This window comes from Hesperophylax consimilis, chromosome 3, assembly GCF_061612785.1.
Source record: "Hesperophylax consimilis isolate HC1 chromosome 3, BYU_Hcon_1.0, whole genome shotgun sequence".
In the NCBI taxonomy this organism is placed as follows: domain Eukaryota; kingdom Metazoa; phylum Arthropoda; class Insecta; order Trichoptera; family Limnephilidae; genus Hesperophylax; species Hesperophylax consimilis.
In genome coordinates this window covers 13,021,111-13,038,147 of record NC_142838.1, presented here as the reverse complement: position 1 = coordinate 13,038,147, position 17,037 = coordinate 13,021,111, and the positions used below count along the sequence as shown (strand labels likewise).

Below are 17,037 nucleotides of genomic sequence, written 5' to 3'. Positions count from 1 at the left end.
ACACGTTTCTAAATTGGAGGTAATACAAAAAACGATTATTTCGATATATCGTTTCTAAAAAAATAGGTACCTACTGAAAATTTCACGCTCAGTACACAATTTACCTATCTGTTACCTTGTGTTTCAGAAATGCTGCCATTGGATTTATTCAGTCTTATCGGCTCTGAGTTCTAATCGTATTTAGATTTACGACAGAAATTCGCTAACCATGCTTCATGGCAATTTGTGTTCGAATGTTTTACCTCGTACCTAGACTTATTTTTCTTTTTTCCAAGCAATGAATCAGTAATATTTTGTTGAGGGGATCGTAAAAGTTTTTAGAACATATTTTAACGATCTTTGTAATTGTGCGATTGGTTCGGTGCCAAGTCAGTAAAGTATGCCTAAACTACGACAGGTCTTAATCGCATTGCTTTTAAGATGGGCGCCGGTGGAGCTCAATGCTCAATAAATGTATTTCCTCTGAGGGAGCAATTCCCCGATGGTCCTGAGCTCCTGGCTTCACAGCCATCCCACCTTCACCGCGCTGCCCCCCCTCCCCCGCCCTCTACCGCGGGCATCGATCAGGGCGCCGCCGCGGCCGCCCTCCCCGCCGCCCGCCCACAGCGCTCCACTGTGAGATGAACATACCTCGAATCAGGTCCCCGCGATGCGCTGCTCGCGCTACACGCTCTACACGCTCTACACGCTCCCGCCTGTTCCCGGTTATTTTGGTCGCCAGTTACACGAAACTCCCGCTAAAATTGGAAATTGTTGAACCCGCTCGGCCTACTGAAAGTAAAAGTTACTGTTGTTCCGTTCTAAATGAAAACTCAACTTTTCAGAAACTTTGAAAATGTGTTTCGATTTTTGTGCTTGAAAACAGTTTTCGCGGGAAAGTTATTTGTCTACTAAAGTCTCTAGTTGAAACCGGTAAATGAATGTCAGATGCCGGAGGTGAGTGAGTGATAAGATGCTCGTGATCTTGTGTTAATATTATAATACCGCATTGTGAAGTGTCAAGTATTACCTGGCGCTAGTTTCGTTATTCACGTGACGGTTTTTTGTTTGTTTTACTGTTTAGCGTGTGTTCTAGTTTTACGTTAAACTTATTAGGTGCAAGTGTTTATTGCGTGTGCACTGCATTTGAACAACTTAACACCTTGACACGACATAGCTCGGGTATGAATATTGTATTAGTAACGCGTTACGAGGTGTGAATATATCCATCCCAATAGGACTGTCGCCAGTAAGGATCCTATTAAGTATGTTACGTGTTTTGGCGAAATGTTTAAGAATTGCTGCGTCTGTATGAGTAAAAAGGTAATTGAAAACCACACTGATACTGAAACACCAGCTACCAAAAGGAAGGATGTTAAAAGCAACGTCGATAATGGCAACGGTCACTCGACTCACCTTGTAACTACTTCACCGCCCGTTAAAGTTAACACCTCCAACTCTCTCGACGGAGTACCCGATCATCCCCTCGTAGATCAACCGGAAACTGTATTAGACCGTGAAAAAGACTCTACAATGGATATTCCGAAAGCAGAAGAGAAAAAATTAGGTATTTGTGCCGAAATAAAAGAAGATATTCTATTGTTGCAAAGCTGCAAAGCTAAGGAAGTTCCGAAGGTTGAAGAAAACAATGTGGACATATGTGCAGAAATACAAGAAGAAATTGACAACTTACAAGCCGCCACTAACTTGGATCATGTCGAGCATATTCCAGGATGTCCTATGTCTACTATTCATGAGGCGAGCTCACCTGGCGAAAGCAGCTTAGGAATAAACAGCGGTCTTGACGGAGGTCACCCTGACGGAAATACTGCAGCATGTCAGATGACTCATGGACAAGTTGTTGACACACAGTCGGTCAACAACTCTGGCAGTAACGACTTTACCGCGGAGGAAAGCGACGACGAAGAGTCCTCACCTACAAACAGTAACACCAAGGGAGACGCCATCCCCGAGGCTGCGTTTCGCCGCACGTCCAGCGGGGGGATCTTGAAGCGCCCGAGCATCGCTTGGCCGGCAGAGGAGAAGCCTCGAGGGTCCTTGCGGATGGAAGTGTCGGATGACGACGACGTGTTCATGGCGCCCCCGGCGAGCGTGTTGGCTGCGCGTAAGCAGTCCCTCCCCGCGGGGCTGGGCGGGGGCGCAGTGGGGCGCGACGAGTTAGCCTTACGCCGCCACCGTGTCTTCTCCGAGCTTGTGGGCGCAGCCCGGGCGGCGCAGGAACACCGCGTCAGGTTCGACCCCCTCGGGCCATTGGTGGCTTCTGGTAAGAAATGATTCTCGTCGAACTTCCTAAAAGGCATTTAAAAAAAATCTGTTTTAAAATATTCTCGGGTTACGAATAACCTGACAACATTTGAAAATTTCCTACTACGAGGAGGTTTTATCCAGCCGAGGAATTGAACTCATGACGCCTGGGTGGGGTTCAGACACAATACCAACTCAGCCACTGATCAGTCTTTCACCATTATGTTTTTCATAAATATTCCATTGTGTGATTGTAACACGAGAAGTTCGATGTTACTATATTATTTGCTTGTGTTATTTCCTGCTGATAACAGAAAAAAAGTGTCACAATGCGTAAATAATCATTAATTATATAGGTACTAAATCTTTAATTCTTTGAAGCGTAAACTAGAATTATACAAATTTAGAAACAATAAAAATGTAAGAATAAGTACTTAATTTATACGAGTGTTATTTCCGAAAGATTTTCCGATATTGACACAATCATTTCGCTTTGCTTCCATTTATTTTTACTTTCGCTTGAGCTAGAATATTTTTAAAGGTGTCAAAATACACTCAACAGGTTGTTAGGACAGTCTTTGAGAGAATTGCTGCTTGGGTGGCCTCATCGCTCATATTTAGAGTATGTCATTAATTCCGGTATTATTTATTTTCACAAATAATTTTCCCTTTTCCACTTTCTCCGACCTTTTCCGGAAGGGTATTCAGCTTTTATAATTTAAGCAAGTAACGGCCTGACAAATTTGTAGTGCAGCAATTAACAGAAATCATAAATTATTCTAGATGGTTTAAATTCTGGGTAAAACAGATACAACGCTTTGAAAATGTACAGAAAAAAACATTTATGAAACAAACAGCCTCAATAATTGGCTGTTTCCACGTCCAATTGTCACATTAAAACCTTAGTATTTATTCTTTGAAGCAAAGTCGTTTCATTATTTCGATATTTGTTTCAACACCAGTATTTTCTTTGCGCAGTGAAACGATTACCTTTTCGTTTGCCTCTATTCGCCTTGGCAGGCTAAAAAATATATAAATTTGTGCTAGTGTAAAAGCGCGACGCTTGTAAAATTTCCACCCTCGCGTACCTGTTAAAATAATTTATATTATTAAACTTTTCAGTTACCCCGAAAGTACCAAACGCGCTGTTTAAATAAATGATCATACTTTTAAAAGTCAAATCAAATAATCCTCTAATTGAACTCTGAATCCATTACCGTGTCATCTTATTATCACAACCAGGGATTTGATTAGCGATGCCCGATACCGATGTCGGCATAAATCTACCGATATTCGCAGAATATCTACCGAAATTTTTGAAAATCTATCAAATTTCTGGAAATCTACCGAAAATTTGCAAATACACCGAAATTTATGAAAAAAATCTACCGAAGTCAGCGAAGATATTCTGAATTATGAGCAATTTTTTTTTAACGAAAATCAAAATGTAGGGGTTATTTCTTACGAAATTCGTCGGAAATTCCTTACGAATCACATTTCGGAATTCTAATTAAAAATTTGTGGGAAATTACCAAATCTACCGATATTTTTCAGCCAAATCTGCGGATTTTCATTTTCGCGGTATGGCATTTGTTTCTGCTATCGTGGTACGAGAACACGCCGTCAGATGGAATGCAGGAAAACACTTCTTCTTCTTGACATATAAATTTATTAATTCACAATATAATTGCAGAGGATCTTATTTTCCTCTGCTAAAACTTAAACTGAAAGAAATAAAGGTCTAGTTTCCTCTATTCTTCAGTTTTCCCTAGGTTTACATAAACCTAGTAATTATCTCACGACTGACTGCCTAGGTACGCATGTACCTACCAGTTATATCAATAATAGCTCCTGCGTAGGTACGTCTGTACCTACCAGTTATAGCAATACTCTAATACTGACCTTTTTCTGGGAGGTATCTGTATTTAAACTAAATTCTGAAGGACATTTTACCAAAATAAAGATGTTCCACCCGCTCGTTGGCAAACAACATTCTTAACATAAATAAAATGCACTTTAACTATTCTTAATGATACAAACGTGACTTAAACAATACAAATATTTTAAAGGAATTATTGGGAGATGAAACTTTATTTGGGGTTTTTATTACTATGGGACAGGGGTGGGAAAGGTATTGGCAAATATTTTTAGGCATAATGGTTTAACTAGGGTCATCATAAAATAGAAAGCGAACAGCTCTATTTGAAAACTGCCGCTGCTTGCAGTAAAATGTCACTAATTCTTAAATCATAAATGATACACAAACAAGACAATATCTTTATAAAAATACCAGGCCAATGAATTGTTTTATTGTAGGGTCGAATCTGCAAATGTGGGAAGCTACACTAGCTTTAAAAATACGAACTGTGAGAATGCGCCTGAAGGCTAAATTTTACTGAGCAATATGTAATAGTCGCATTCTGGAAGATACATAATTATTGGATTTTATAAACTAAACATAATTATCACTCTGGGCTTGCTGAAGTATAGTAGCTGTATTTGACTTTTAACGACAGCCGCTCTTCAAACAGAACTGTATGATGCTAATTCCTGCTACTTTTCGTATTCCAACTTAATCTTGTAGAACGTAACAACGTCAATATAGAAGATCTATATTACATAATTATGTAATATTTTAACCTTTTCACAATCTTTATTATGGTCGCATGTTCCTGTGACATTTTAGTAATAATAAGAAGTGGTCATAAAACATTTTATATTTATATCTGCTCTCCCTCGTACGATGTCAAACATGTATAGTAGAAAACACGAGAGTTCATGCTCTTGCTTTTTCTAAAACATAATATAAATTTGCATTCGCTCAGTTTACTGTCCAATTTGTGATAAAAGGAGTATACACGGTACGATGCGGTACATTGCCAAAAGCTCCAAATTAGAAATAATGTGTCTGGGGAATAAGGGGGGTAATTGACATCGTTAAGCGTTAAAGAAACAACATGAGAGTTATTGTCCAGAAGACAATTCCACTTAATTCAACAATATGCGTATGTGGGAAGTTCTTCCCGACAAGCTTCATTATAAATTATGTTTCATTACTTCGTTAATATATTTTGCCTGAATTATCATCCACTCTCCATTTACTACTTCTCGTACACTGTTCTCGGAAAATTACATTTGTTCCTCGCTGATTTTTAATCATTATTTATTACTAGTGCACCCCGCAATGCTTCGCTATTGCTATTGTCTTTCTTGGGCGTCTTCAACTTCTTCCTCCATTCACTAATGTATACCACAAATTTATTGTTATAAAATATCGACCTAAATTCGACTCCGTACCTCATTCCGGTGCAGATATTGCTTTTAGTGATCGACGAACCGGTGGATGCAATTTTTTTTTTTTTTTTTAAAAGAAAGACAAACATTCCCAGGTTACGAATAACCCAACAATGTTTGAAAATCTCCTACTACCACCACAGAAAGCCGAAAATGTTGCTTGTGTTGTGATGGAGGACTTAGCCAGCCGAGGAATCGAACACGCGACGCTCGGGTGAGACCCAAGCGCTATGCCCACTCAACCACTGACCGGTCAAAAAATCTGACATAAATTGATACAATACATTTGACTATTCTATAGTTAGTAATAACATAGATCATTGTCGAAATGTATTATATATTTGTACAGCGCCCTTGAGGTTATTTTGCACAAAAACGGCGCTATACAAATCATCCAAAATATTATTATTATTAAGTATTCCTCGGGTGTCTCCGACTTCTTCTATCATTCAAATCACTCTCTAAACACTCCTGGCACTAATAAGAACAAACTTTTAAATTTTCAGTGATATCGGTGGACTACTTTTCGAGTGTTGCAAGCACAAGCTTACGCAGGCTGAATTTTTATATATTTTAAATATACTTATACGTATTAATAAAACTAAGATATCGTGTATCGTGCTCCACAATAGGAGTTTACCTGTGTTGTGGAAGACTTTCAATGGTAAATTACTTAATAATAACAGTCTACTTTTAGTATATGAAAAAGGTGGATTTAAGACTTAGTTATAGTAGGTATAAACGAAATATAAATATTTTAAATTAAATATATGACTTCGTTGCATAATTTTAACAAAATAAACTTATAAGTAATGTAACAAAATTATAACAGATCTTCTGAGGAATGCAGCCAGTTCTATTATGTTTTTGTATTCTGTTCAGTCTAGTGTATTAAATAGAGCTGGAAGAGAATTGTGTAGCTTTATAGCCTGGTATCTGTAATGTTTTTGTCCAAAGGATGTGTTTGTCTTAGGTATTTGTAGTTGGTGTTCATGCCTTGTTTCTAGTATTGCGAATATTATTTATTATTAATTTTAGGGAAATCGACAGTTAACATTTAATCAGTTTGTACATAAGTATTGTATAGCTAAAATAAAATCAATTATGGATATCCTCCTTGTGACTTTACCTCTACTGAGACAGCATAATATGGAATAAGTAAATTAAATTTGTGAGAAAGGAATATGAATTAAAAAATTTATACAAAACAATTTTATAAATCTTAAATTCCAACCTTTAACTTCTACTTTGCCGGATTGTCCGAGTAAGCCGACACCCTCATCAATTTTTCTCAGAAAAATCTTGTAATGGGAACCATGGAAAGTTTTTCAGACTCAATCAAAATTTTCAAGAAATATTCGGTAGGTACCTACTTCTACTTAGTAATGACGTTATTTGATATTGCTTACATTTAACAATAAATAAAAATGATTTGAACTAATTTAAAAAAGTTATGAGTTACGAATACTTCATACTAGGTACCTTTATTACGAAAATTTCCCATTATATGTAGGTACCAGTCATTTCCATTTGAACGTTTTATTGAACCTCAAATAGCCTCCTTGTTCTGTGTATCCAGCTTTTAAGCTTTTTTAAAATACTTTTTAAGGATTTATATTTTCGAAACTGAAGGAGATTTTGTAGGATTCGATTATGAACGATGTGTAAATAAGCTGCAAGAAGCATCCATTCATTTTTAATTTCTATTCATAAGGCCATTTACAGTCAACCCGCCGCCATTCTTTGGTTTAATTCAACGATTCACGTTTGAATGGAGGCTTTCAGTTTTTTTTTTAAAATAAATCATGTACACGAATTAATAATACATTGTTCTAAATGCTAAATAACAATATGACTTGGGTTCTGGTATTGGTAAAACGTAGTTCTACGTGGTTCTAGATATACACAATCGCTAACAGTTTAGCGTTCACTCCACCTCCCCGTTGACACCTTTCACGTGATTCCACAGGACATAGAATCATTATTTAAAATATTCAAACAATGGCTTCCTCCCGTAGGGCCGCAATCCCAGAATTTTAGGAGGAAAATATTTAAATTTTAAATTTTTATTGTAACACTTTTCTTTTAATAACTTTTGAAGGTACCCATCAATGTAACATATCATTCAAAAAGATAGCTACCAAAAATGTCGGTAAAATTGGTTTCAAGATAATATTGTTAATTCTGAATTTGAAATATGAGATCGACAAAAATAATAATTAGGTCCCAGTGGTTGAGTGGATAAAGACGTTGTCCCGATAAGACAGAGATCCTGGGTTCGATTCCCAGTTGAGACCGTTATATTCTTATTTTTCTGTGTCTTGTTCTGTTTCATGTTTCGTTAGAGATTTATTAACATTATCTTCTTCTTCGAGTGATATATTTTTATTTATTTGCTTTCCAACCCTGCGGATAGTAGATTCGTCTTTAGATGCCATTCTTTATTTTCAGTCCTTGCTGTACCTAACTCGGTTTGCTTTCAATATGGGTTTCTATTTATGGGTACTTCATCTACCATTCAATTATCTACTATTGATGCTGGGAAGAAAACTGAATTACAGGAAGAACGAACAGTAGGCTTCAATTTCTTTTGACAATTTATGTAGTAAAGCTACTGTAAGTAGTAAGTAAAAGTAGGTATTATCAGCGATATCCTGGAAGTTTTATTTTCCAAGTATTACAGACGTGTGCAGACCATTACACTCAAACACAAATTCACGTGGTTTTCATCTTAGGGGGTAATTTTTGCACTAGTTTTATAATTGTTATGTCTCTGCTTTATTTGCAGATTTAGTGTTGGGAACTCTTGTGAAAAGTAAAAAGTTCTTTTACTATAATTGTGTTTATTTACGTAACAATGAATGAGTCTGGATTTAGCTACACTTTTCTTAACCCGAGGTTTGGTAATTCTCTGTTTCTAGAAGCTTGTTTGTTGTCTGTCAATAATATCCCACAGGCAATTGCTACACTCTAGCGACATCTGTCGGACTCTGGAGTAAGCTTTATGACTAGTGCCATCTATGGCTTGAATACCCAACTTATTACCATACATCACAATAATTTATCTATTTGTTTTTGTTTGATTAGAACAATGTTTAGTCTGTTTTTTTTTACATGGCATCCATGGTTTCGAAATAATAATGAAACATTAATTAACGACAAGGCTCCCTGCCACAATGCCAAAGTTGTCCACCAATATCTTCAAATTATTCAAATAGTCCCGATATGAACCCTATAGTAAATCTATGAAAGAAATGAAGGAAAACGAGTAACCATTCATCGAAGAACTCATTCAAGTATGGCATCACAACCAAGAAATACAAAAAAGGATAGCCACTAAAATTTGCTGCACAGCATGCCGACTAGGATTACGAATGTTTATAAAATACTATATATAAGCCATTCATACGAGTATAATTAACGTAATCATGTGTCATTAAAGTTAGAAAACGAAAAAAGTAATAAAAAGTAGTAGACATTTAATTAACTTTATATAATTAACGTAATCATGTGTCATTAAAGTTAGAAAACTAAAAAAGTAATAAAAAGTAGTAGACTGTACAATAAAAGGGATTTTTCACAAGGATTTTTTTTGTTATATCTAACTACTTTCATTATAAGGCAGGAAAGCGAACAATTGGAACGGTTTTATAAAAAAATATGTAGTTAGATATTCACCAAGGTTTTACTTACAAAATCCATTTCGATCGACTTTTCATGCAAAACAGCCTGTATTGTGTAGGAAAATTTACATGAAAAGGATATTTTAAGCCGCGGAAAATTTGTATTAACATTTTTACGTACTTGAAAAAAGATAATAACAGGAGACTATTTATTGGGTCGTTCATCCGAACTTTAAAGTCATCATCGTTAGCTAAGAAACAGTATTGTTTCAAATATTTCAAAAAGTTGGATTTTTTTACTTAGCCGCGAGCTTAGAGAATCAAGGAAGAAGGCTAAGGGTTGAAAGGCTTTTGTTTCATGACATTGTGCGATATTTATATCCAGAGCCTTCCCAGCGGCCGGAAACTGTAATAAAAAAAACAATATTGTGTTTTTTTTTCAACTAAGTGAAACTGAATAATGTACACAAAGTGTAAAAGTAATTAAATATTTTCCTATAAAATAATCATTAAAGGAGAGGACTTAAATGAATTTTAGAAATTTCAGAGTCTGTGTTTTGTTTGCATTGTTTCTTGGTTAAGGCGAAGCTTAATGTGAAATCACTATTTTCGATTAATTTTTACTGCGAATCGGTTTGGTTTATGAATTCTAAAAAATATTCTTTGGATAAATTGTAGCTTTTCCCATCGATTCGCTTAAAATAAAATTTGTCAATTACTTTATAAAAATATATATGCATGATATTAGCGATTACAAAAAAAAATATTTTCTCAACAGAAATGTATAAAAGCATGTAAGAAACAATAAAAAATACGATTTTACGGCCAAGTTATCTATAATACGAGTAGTTTCCCTTGATTAGCTTTTTTTCATTTTTATAAAATTATTCACATAATGAATTAAAACTACTTCTTCGCTAAATCTACAATTTCTAGACTCCGCTTTCCATGGTGATTTAAGGAATCCCAAGAATGTACACATTTTTGATATCCCTTCATCTCTAAATAATATTTAAAAAAAACGATGATTCAATCCAATATTGTATTTGAATGCCTTTCTTGAAAATTTTGAGTTTTTTTATGAAAAAAACTATTTATTCTCTATTAACGCCATCTATGAACACTGGATATAATGAGCGTCGCGTTTAACCTTGGTTAACAGAATTTTAAGACTTATTTCACCGTCGTTCCTACTCAGTATTTAAAAAGATTTTTAGTCATTTAACATTCCTTAAGCCCCCACATACCCAATTTCTACCGATTTAAAACAAGTTTCTTGTTAACTTTTTCTTGTTTTCCTGTTTCTTGTTAGTTTTTAAGTTCCACGAAAAATACATGTTATTTTTTTAAGATAATATCTGTACATTTCTTATGCCGAAATCTTAATTATATGAAATTCCCTCGACAGAAAAAATCGCAAAGTAAGCTCCAAAAATTAATGAAAACACGCTTTGTTCTGTTATTTAACATGTTATAGGCATGAAAAAATTCACAGTGTATTCATAAGTATTTGTCGAGAGATTTTTGCTGTATTTCAAACGAGTTGTGTTTTATTAAATATTTTCTCCATTTTCACTTAATTATTATCGTTTTTTTTAATATTAGCGCGCTCCCTCTAACATTAGTATTTCCATATCTCCCTTTCAAACCATCTTTGAACGCTTACTACGGTGCCTTAACAATTTAAAAAATATTCCTGTAAATCCCAAAATTCGTCGAATGTTTGTTTACATTTCGAGATAAATCTCAAGAACATTGAATTAGAAGCGTTTTTTTCGTTACATATCTAATTATTTTAAAAGTGATTAGATGTCGTGTGGGCATCACAGCGTGTATATTCCTAGGGGTTTCACTTTTTCAGCATTGCTCGGTTACTGTGGTAGACACAAGTTTTGATATAAATCAAATTAATGTAATCCTGGATCAACGTAAGTCGCCCACGGCGTTCGGAGAGAAGTGTGAATGAAGTTCTCTGTTTGATTCTAAGAACCACTCCAAAGTAACAACCTCACTTGCCACTTTATCTGTCGCCAGAATACTTGTGACGACGGCCACGTCACGTGCGTGTGACACCGCGCAGTACGCGAATTGTAATGTGGTTTAGATGTTGGGCGTTGCGTAACTTTATATTAGAATAGATATCAGGGCGATGATGGATTACTAATCAATATCGTACAACTGACGGATTACCATAATGTTATGCGGAGCTTTTAATAACACACGTTTCCCTTGACAGATTACGGTAATCTTACAAAATGTATTTACATGTTAAAATTGAATTAAATTTAACGAGATTATAATACTGAAACCCTGAAACTTTGCTTTAACATTGCCATTAATTAATCGGGTAGACACCAATCAGTTGGTTAGTATCATGCATTCCCAGTGAAGCTAGCGAACAAGCGATTTAAACTTCCATTCAAGTTTAGTTAAATGAGGACGGGTTGTTTCACAGAATTTGAACAATTTATCGAATGTCGTTAAAATTCAAGTTTTGTTATTATTCTGTTACTATGCCGGTTGTCCTACAGTATTTGAACATAATAAAATTTGAATACGACTTTAACAGAACTAGAATATTAACTTTGTGAATTTAATAAATTGTTTAAATTCTGTGAAACAACCCATCTTTGATGTCCTTTATTTTTATTTTGTAAATTTCAAAAGACAACATTTTTCTGAATTTTTCCATTTTATCACAAAGATTATTTTGTTATTCCCTTAGGACATGTCACGCTTTTCCACGATTCCTTCCAGATTATTCAATCAAATTTCCCCTCATGCAGCAAATACGATACACTTAAGCATATTCTTCATATTTCAGTATCTCTACGGTTGTTTGAATTGTATTGTATTTTATTTATTTAATAAATAATAACAAAGCGTGTCGTGTCGCCACAAAAATAAAGGTAGAAACACACTGGGTCGACGTACATGATACACGCATTGCAACGTTCCCAGGTCAATGTGCACGCAAGTTCTACGCACGCAACGCGTGTGACCACGTGACAAGTGGTATAAAAGTACCCGGCGCGTCAGTTGATTTGGCATTTATTTTTTAGGTTATGTTTATGTGTTTCGCTTGTCAGCTGACTTTGACAGAATTTGAGGTGGTGATTTACTTAGTTTATTATTTTATTAAGCCAACTGTCAAAAAAAACAACTATAGATATAACAAACACAGTACATGCATAGATAATACCACTCATAGATCTGAAATCAATTCGTTCGAAGCGTGACGCCACTCCCTTCATATTTACACATCCCACGTCGATCTTGGCAGCCCAATTCGGCTTAGCGATGGAAGCGTGGATTTGCATTGCGTGTGATATGTGTGCTTCTAATTCATCTATTTCCATATAAAATGTATGGATTGTAATTAGTCCAGATATCTTAATGTGTTGCTTACGTGGCGTACGTCGACCCAGTGTGTTTCTACCTTAGTGTTACAAGAAGATCTCGGATTTACGATACGCCTTCTCTTCTTACTACGGAGTTTCTCAGAATTCGCTTATTGTTTATAAAGATATACACAATACGCCGCGAAATGTATCTGCCAAACTACGTTTTCTATGAGTACTTGACAACGTTAATATCAGCCTCTCAGAATCTCTTCACTTTGATTGGGACGTCACATGATACTTTCCAATACGGATAAATGGAAAGATAAATAAAATGGGAAATACTGTCACAGACAGGTCGCTATTTTTATTTTACTTTTCCCATGTGAAACTCGTTTCTGCTTTTCGTGACTCCTAATTGCTTGCATTATTAGAAATTCAATAACTATTTATCCACTGAAGGTTGCGTCTTGTTTTCACCTACTGGTTATAATGTGTTGTCCCTGTTAATGAAAAACTTTCAAATTGTGCAAATAAATCGTTGTAAATGTCAAATCATTAACACGTCAAGAAGTAATGAAGGTAAATGAAATTCCTAAATGGTTCTTTAAAATCGGTTGTGGGGAGGTCGGCCTTTTGCCACTGTGAGCAGGTAACCGTGGAAAACGTGTTTAAAATACACGTTAAAATGATTTAAACTCTATTTTTAGGTTTATGATAATATGATGGAACACAGACTTTCTATTCTTCTGTGTATCTCTTGTTTTACAGTAGAATATTGCGGTTTCTGCATGCTCCCGGCAGAAGTTACTCCTTTTGTTTTATTTGTGAATTGCTTCTCTCGTAAAATGCATGATTTTAATTAACGGGTCTGAAGGTTTCTGTATTGTGTATACTTTTTCAGTGAGATTGTACTACAGCACGTCTTTATTTTGTAAGGATCCCTGTTGAAAAAATCTGTTTAATTTTGTACTGTAACAACTTTAAAAATATATTTGTTGGTATGTATGCGTACTAAGCATGATTGATTGCACGATTCAAATTGAATAATAAACATTTGACGAATATATTTACTAAATAAAGCAAACGTCTTATATTTAAGATTTGATCAAAATATTAATATTGTAACATTGTTCATAATTTTTGTTATTTGTGTTTAGGGTGTTATGCTGTGTTGCGCTAACTCCTTCTTTAGCCAACGTTTAGGACAACGTTACAGTGTCCATCAAAGATATTAGAAGAACGAGATGTGCTATGAGCAGTTCATACTGTGTGGAATTGTTTTGCCCAGTGTCGCCGGTTTTGTTCACCAATACTACTGCACACCTTCGCTTACGCTAAGGTATCCGCACTAATACATAGAACAGATTTCTGTGCGTACACGTCCCGATAGTATTCAAAGTACCCTAATTAGGTAGTACTCCGCCTACGGTCCGGCGGCTAACATAGCATATCTCGTTCTTCTAATATCTTTGGTGTCCATCATCAGGGCAGATGTGTCCATCAGATGTGTTGTGCATCAGAGAACGTTGGCTAAAGAAGGAGTTAGCGCAACACGGCATAACACCCCAAAAACAAATAACAAAATTACTTTTGGCCGTGAAAATCTTAATCATATTTGTTCATAATTAAATATATTTATTAATATTCTTTTCAAGGTTCGTAATACATACCATTCATCATAACTATATTGCCTACACACTCTAAAACTCTCTTCCAGATATGTATAAAAACAGTCAGCATAATCCAAAAATTCAATGTAAGACTTTAAAAGAATATTTTTTAAAAACACATTAAAACGAAAATACGTAATTCTTTTCGTGTTGTACTTTGTTTTGTTTCTTTCTCTCTCCTTTTATATCCCCTGTATTTGTAATCGAGCATAATCTATTTTTACCAATGTATTAGTGGGTAAGTATCTTCTTCTAAATTCCTACCTTGGCTATGTGCTTATGTGTATATCCCTGTCTGTTTCCTTTTTGTTTCTTCTTGTTTCTTCTACTTAACCTTACCTTTTCTATTTGTGTACTGTGTTGTATGAATTTTGATAATAAAATACCAATGTAAAATAGTACCTACCTATTAACTTCCACCTATGTCTTGTAAGTTCCTCTCGTCCTACAATGAGTTTTGTAACTCATCGGGATTGCTCTAGCAAGAAATAAAAGTAAAAAATATATATATATCCCAAAGACTTTCTGTACTCATAAATGAATTATGAACTATCTTCTTATATACTTACCTATTTTGTTCGGCGGAAGGAATCGAACCTGCAACCTTTCGACCGAAAGTCGAATGCGTATACCATTAGTCTATAAAGGTACCAATTAAGTTGTAATGGCATTAAACTAACATATTATTATAAATACATTCAAGGTGTCTGTCTGTCTCTCTGGATAAGTCAAGTAGGTTTAACGTAATTTACTTTATTCTTAGAATCCTGTTCTTGTTTTGTTTAACCGTATAGATTAACTAATGTTCATCCTAAGATTAATACGAGTTTATTACTCCGTTAATTAAAATATTATCGCTTCGTATCACTTTCCGCCAGGCACCCGTCTTTTCAAAAGAGATTATTTTATTTTCGTGTTGGATAAAAACCAATTATCCATACACAGTTTAAACACATTTCAAAATGAAACAACATTATGGAATAAAACTGTTGTTATCTATAATTTAGAAAATACAGATTTATTATGTTTCATTATATTATTGTGCTTTGGTGTTCGTTGATTTCATTAGGTTAGAAATTTTCAATAGAAAAAACGCGGAAGGGAATAAAAATTTTAAGCCTTTCTGTATTTTTCTTTTTAGAAGCAGCGTCATTTTAAAAGCATTAAGCTATTCGAGCTTTTCTTGTCAAGCGAATGCCAAAATAAATAACGTTAAAACAGGCCTTTCATTGTTAAATTCATGAAATTCGGAAACGCATAAATAAACAATTGTATTGAAAATAATACTCATTTTAATTCCTACAGCTACTATACTATGGAGTGTATCACAGTAATATGCGAATTGCGTGGGCGAGCTTAGTCCAAATGTCGCGGGATTTATACCTGAAGTTGTCGACGTGCACATTTGATACAAACTACAGAATTTTCACAAATTTTAAAGATAATAATAGTAGTTATATTGTATTATATAAGAGATCACTCTTTTGAATTGAAACATTGCATGAAATTTCTTTAGCTAGGTTTAGTATAGTAGTCCCGGAGAGAGGTCGTACGTGACGTCATCATTCTAGTATCTTCTATCTTTTTCGTTTTCATGCAAGACTTGTGAGAATGAATATATTTATATAAGCGTACATCTTCGATGACATCACGTACGACCTCTCTCCGGGACTACTACAGCCAGTTTTTACTGGTAAGTAAGTACATTGCAACGTTACTCTTGCCCATCTACTTCCTGGTATTTTATATAGCGCATTTTTGTGAAATATCACCTCCTAGTTCAGTTCGTTAGTTAGGTCAATCCTTCCCTTCCCTTCCCTTACTTGCTCACTCGTCACATAATTCCCCTACAATTATATTAGTGCCGAAGTTCCACTAGATCAGGGCTGATCAAAGTTTGACGTTGTGATCAGATAAACCAAAAAAACACATCATTATCTAACTGGTCCAAATAACATGAGGGCATTTCGTCGACGCTTGATTTCAATGAATGAACAATTTATTTAAACATAACAATATACGTAATGACCTCCCGCATTCAATGACTTCCCGTTTTCACGAGTGGCGAATATTACATTGTTATTTGCGGGTATAATTTGTTTTGTTCGCGACACTTGACTTCGTCCAAGGGTTTATCGTTGGTTTACCGTACAGTATTAATTGATCTACCGCCGGTCGGTAAACGATGAAATGCTCCGAACTCTTATACTGAAATTTGAGGCTCAATAATTTAAGTTTGACGAAGACTCATAACTATCGGAATGGACCCTATGTTAACCTTATCCTTTCTATCTTTAAACATGCGCTACCTAAGCCATTAACAGTGTATTTTTGCAGTTCTTACATACAATCATAAAGTACGTACTCTTCAATAATCTTGCATTTGATATTTACCCGACTATTTAAAACTCAAAACGCCATGCGTGTAAGTAATGTGTATTGACTAGGGTTCTGCTTTTGTTCTGCCACTGAGAGCTCAGTTGTAACTTTAACCCTTATTTCTGTTACATCATTACTATCATCGTTTTTATGTAAAATAGGCTACGACGAATCTGTCAGTGGTATGCCCACGTAATATATATTACTGTGTTGTCTATCCTGTACATATTATACCTATAAATTTTTTAGCTCTTCAACTTTACGTTATTGGTTCCGGTAACGTGCGTCAAAGTATTGTATTTTTTTTTAAATCAATCTGGATATCAATTTATTTTTACAATGGTTTTTGATATGCCGATATTTCTAGGAGTTCTAGTGTCGAGACAGACTTATTACCTAGTTGGGTTATGTGTGGAAGAAATTAGTAATTAGGTGCCAACAACTAGATTGACAATTGTATTTTTTTTTACAAATTCTCACATA

The 17,037-nt window shown here is 35.1% G+C and overlaps 1 protein-coding gene across 3 annotated transcripts in view; it reads left to right on the top strand.

The window, feature by feature from the left end:
• capt (adenylyl cyclase-associated protein 1) overlaps positions 1–17,037 on the top strand; it is a 198,449-nt gene that overhangs the window by 73,431 nt on the left and 107,981 nt on the right. For 2 of the 3 annotated variants that reach the window (XM_089648286.1, XM_089648279.1), the window contains exon 1: positions 697–2,263. The exons of the other annotated variant lie outside the window; for it this stretch is intronic. In XM_089648286.1, coding sequence (XP_089504412.1) covers positions 1,267–2,263 — 997 coding nt within the window. In that variant the 5' untranslated portion in view covers positions 697–1,266. Of the gene's footprint in view, positions 1–696; positions 2,264–17,037 lie in introns of those variants that run through there. 3 annotated transcript variants of the gene reach the window in all.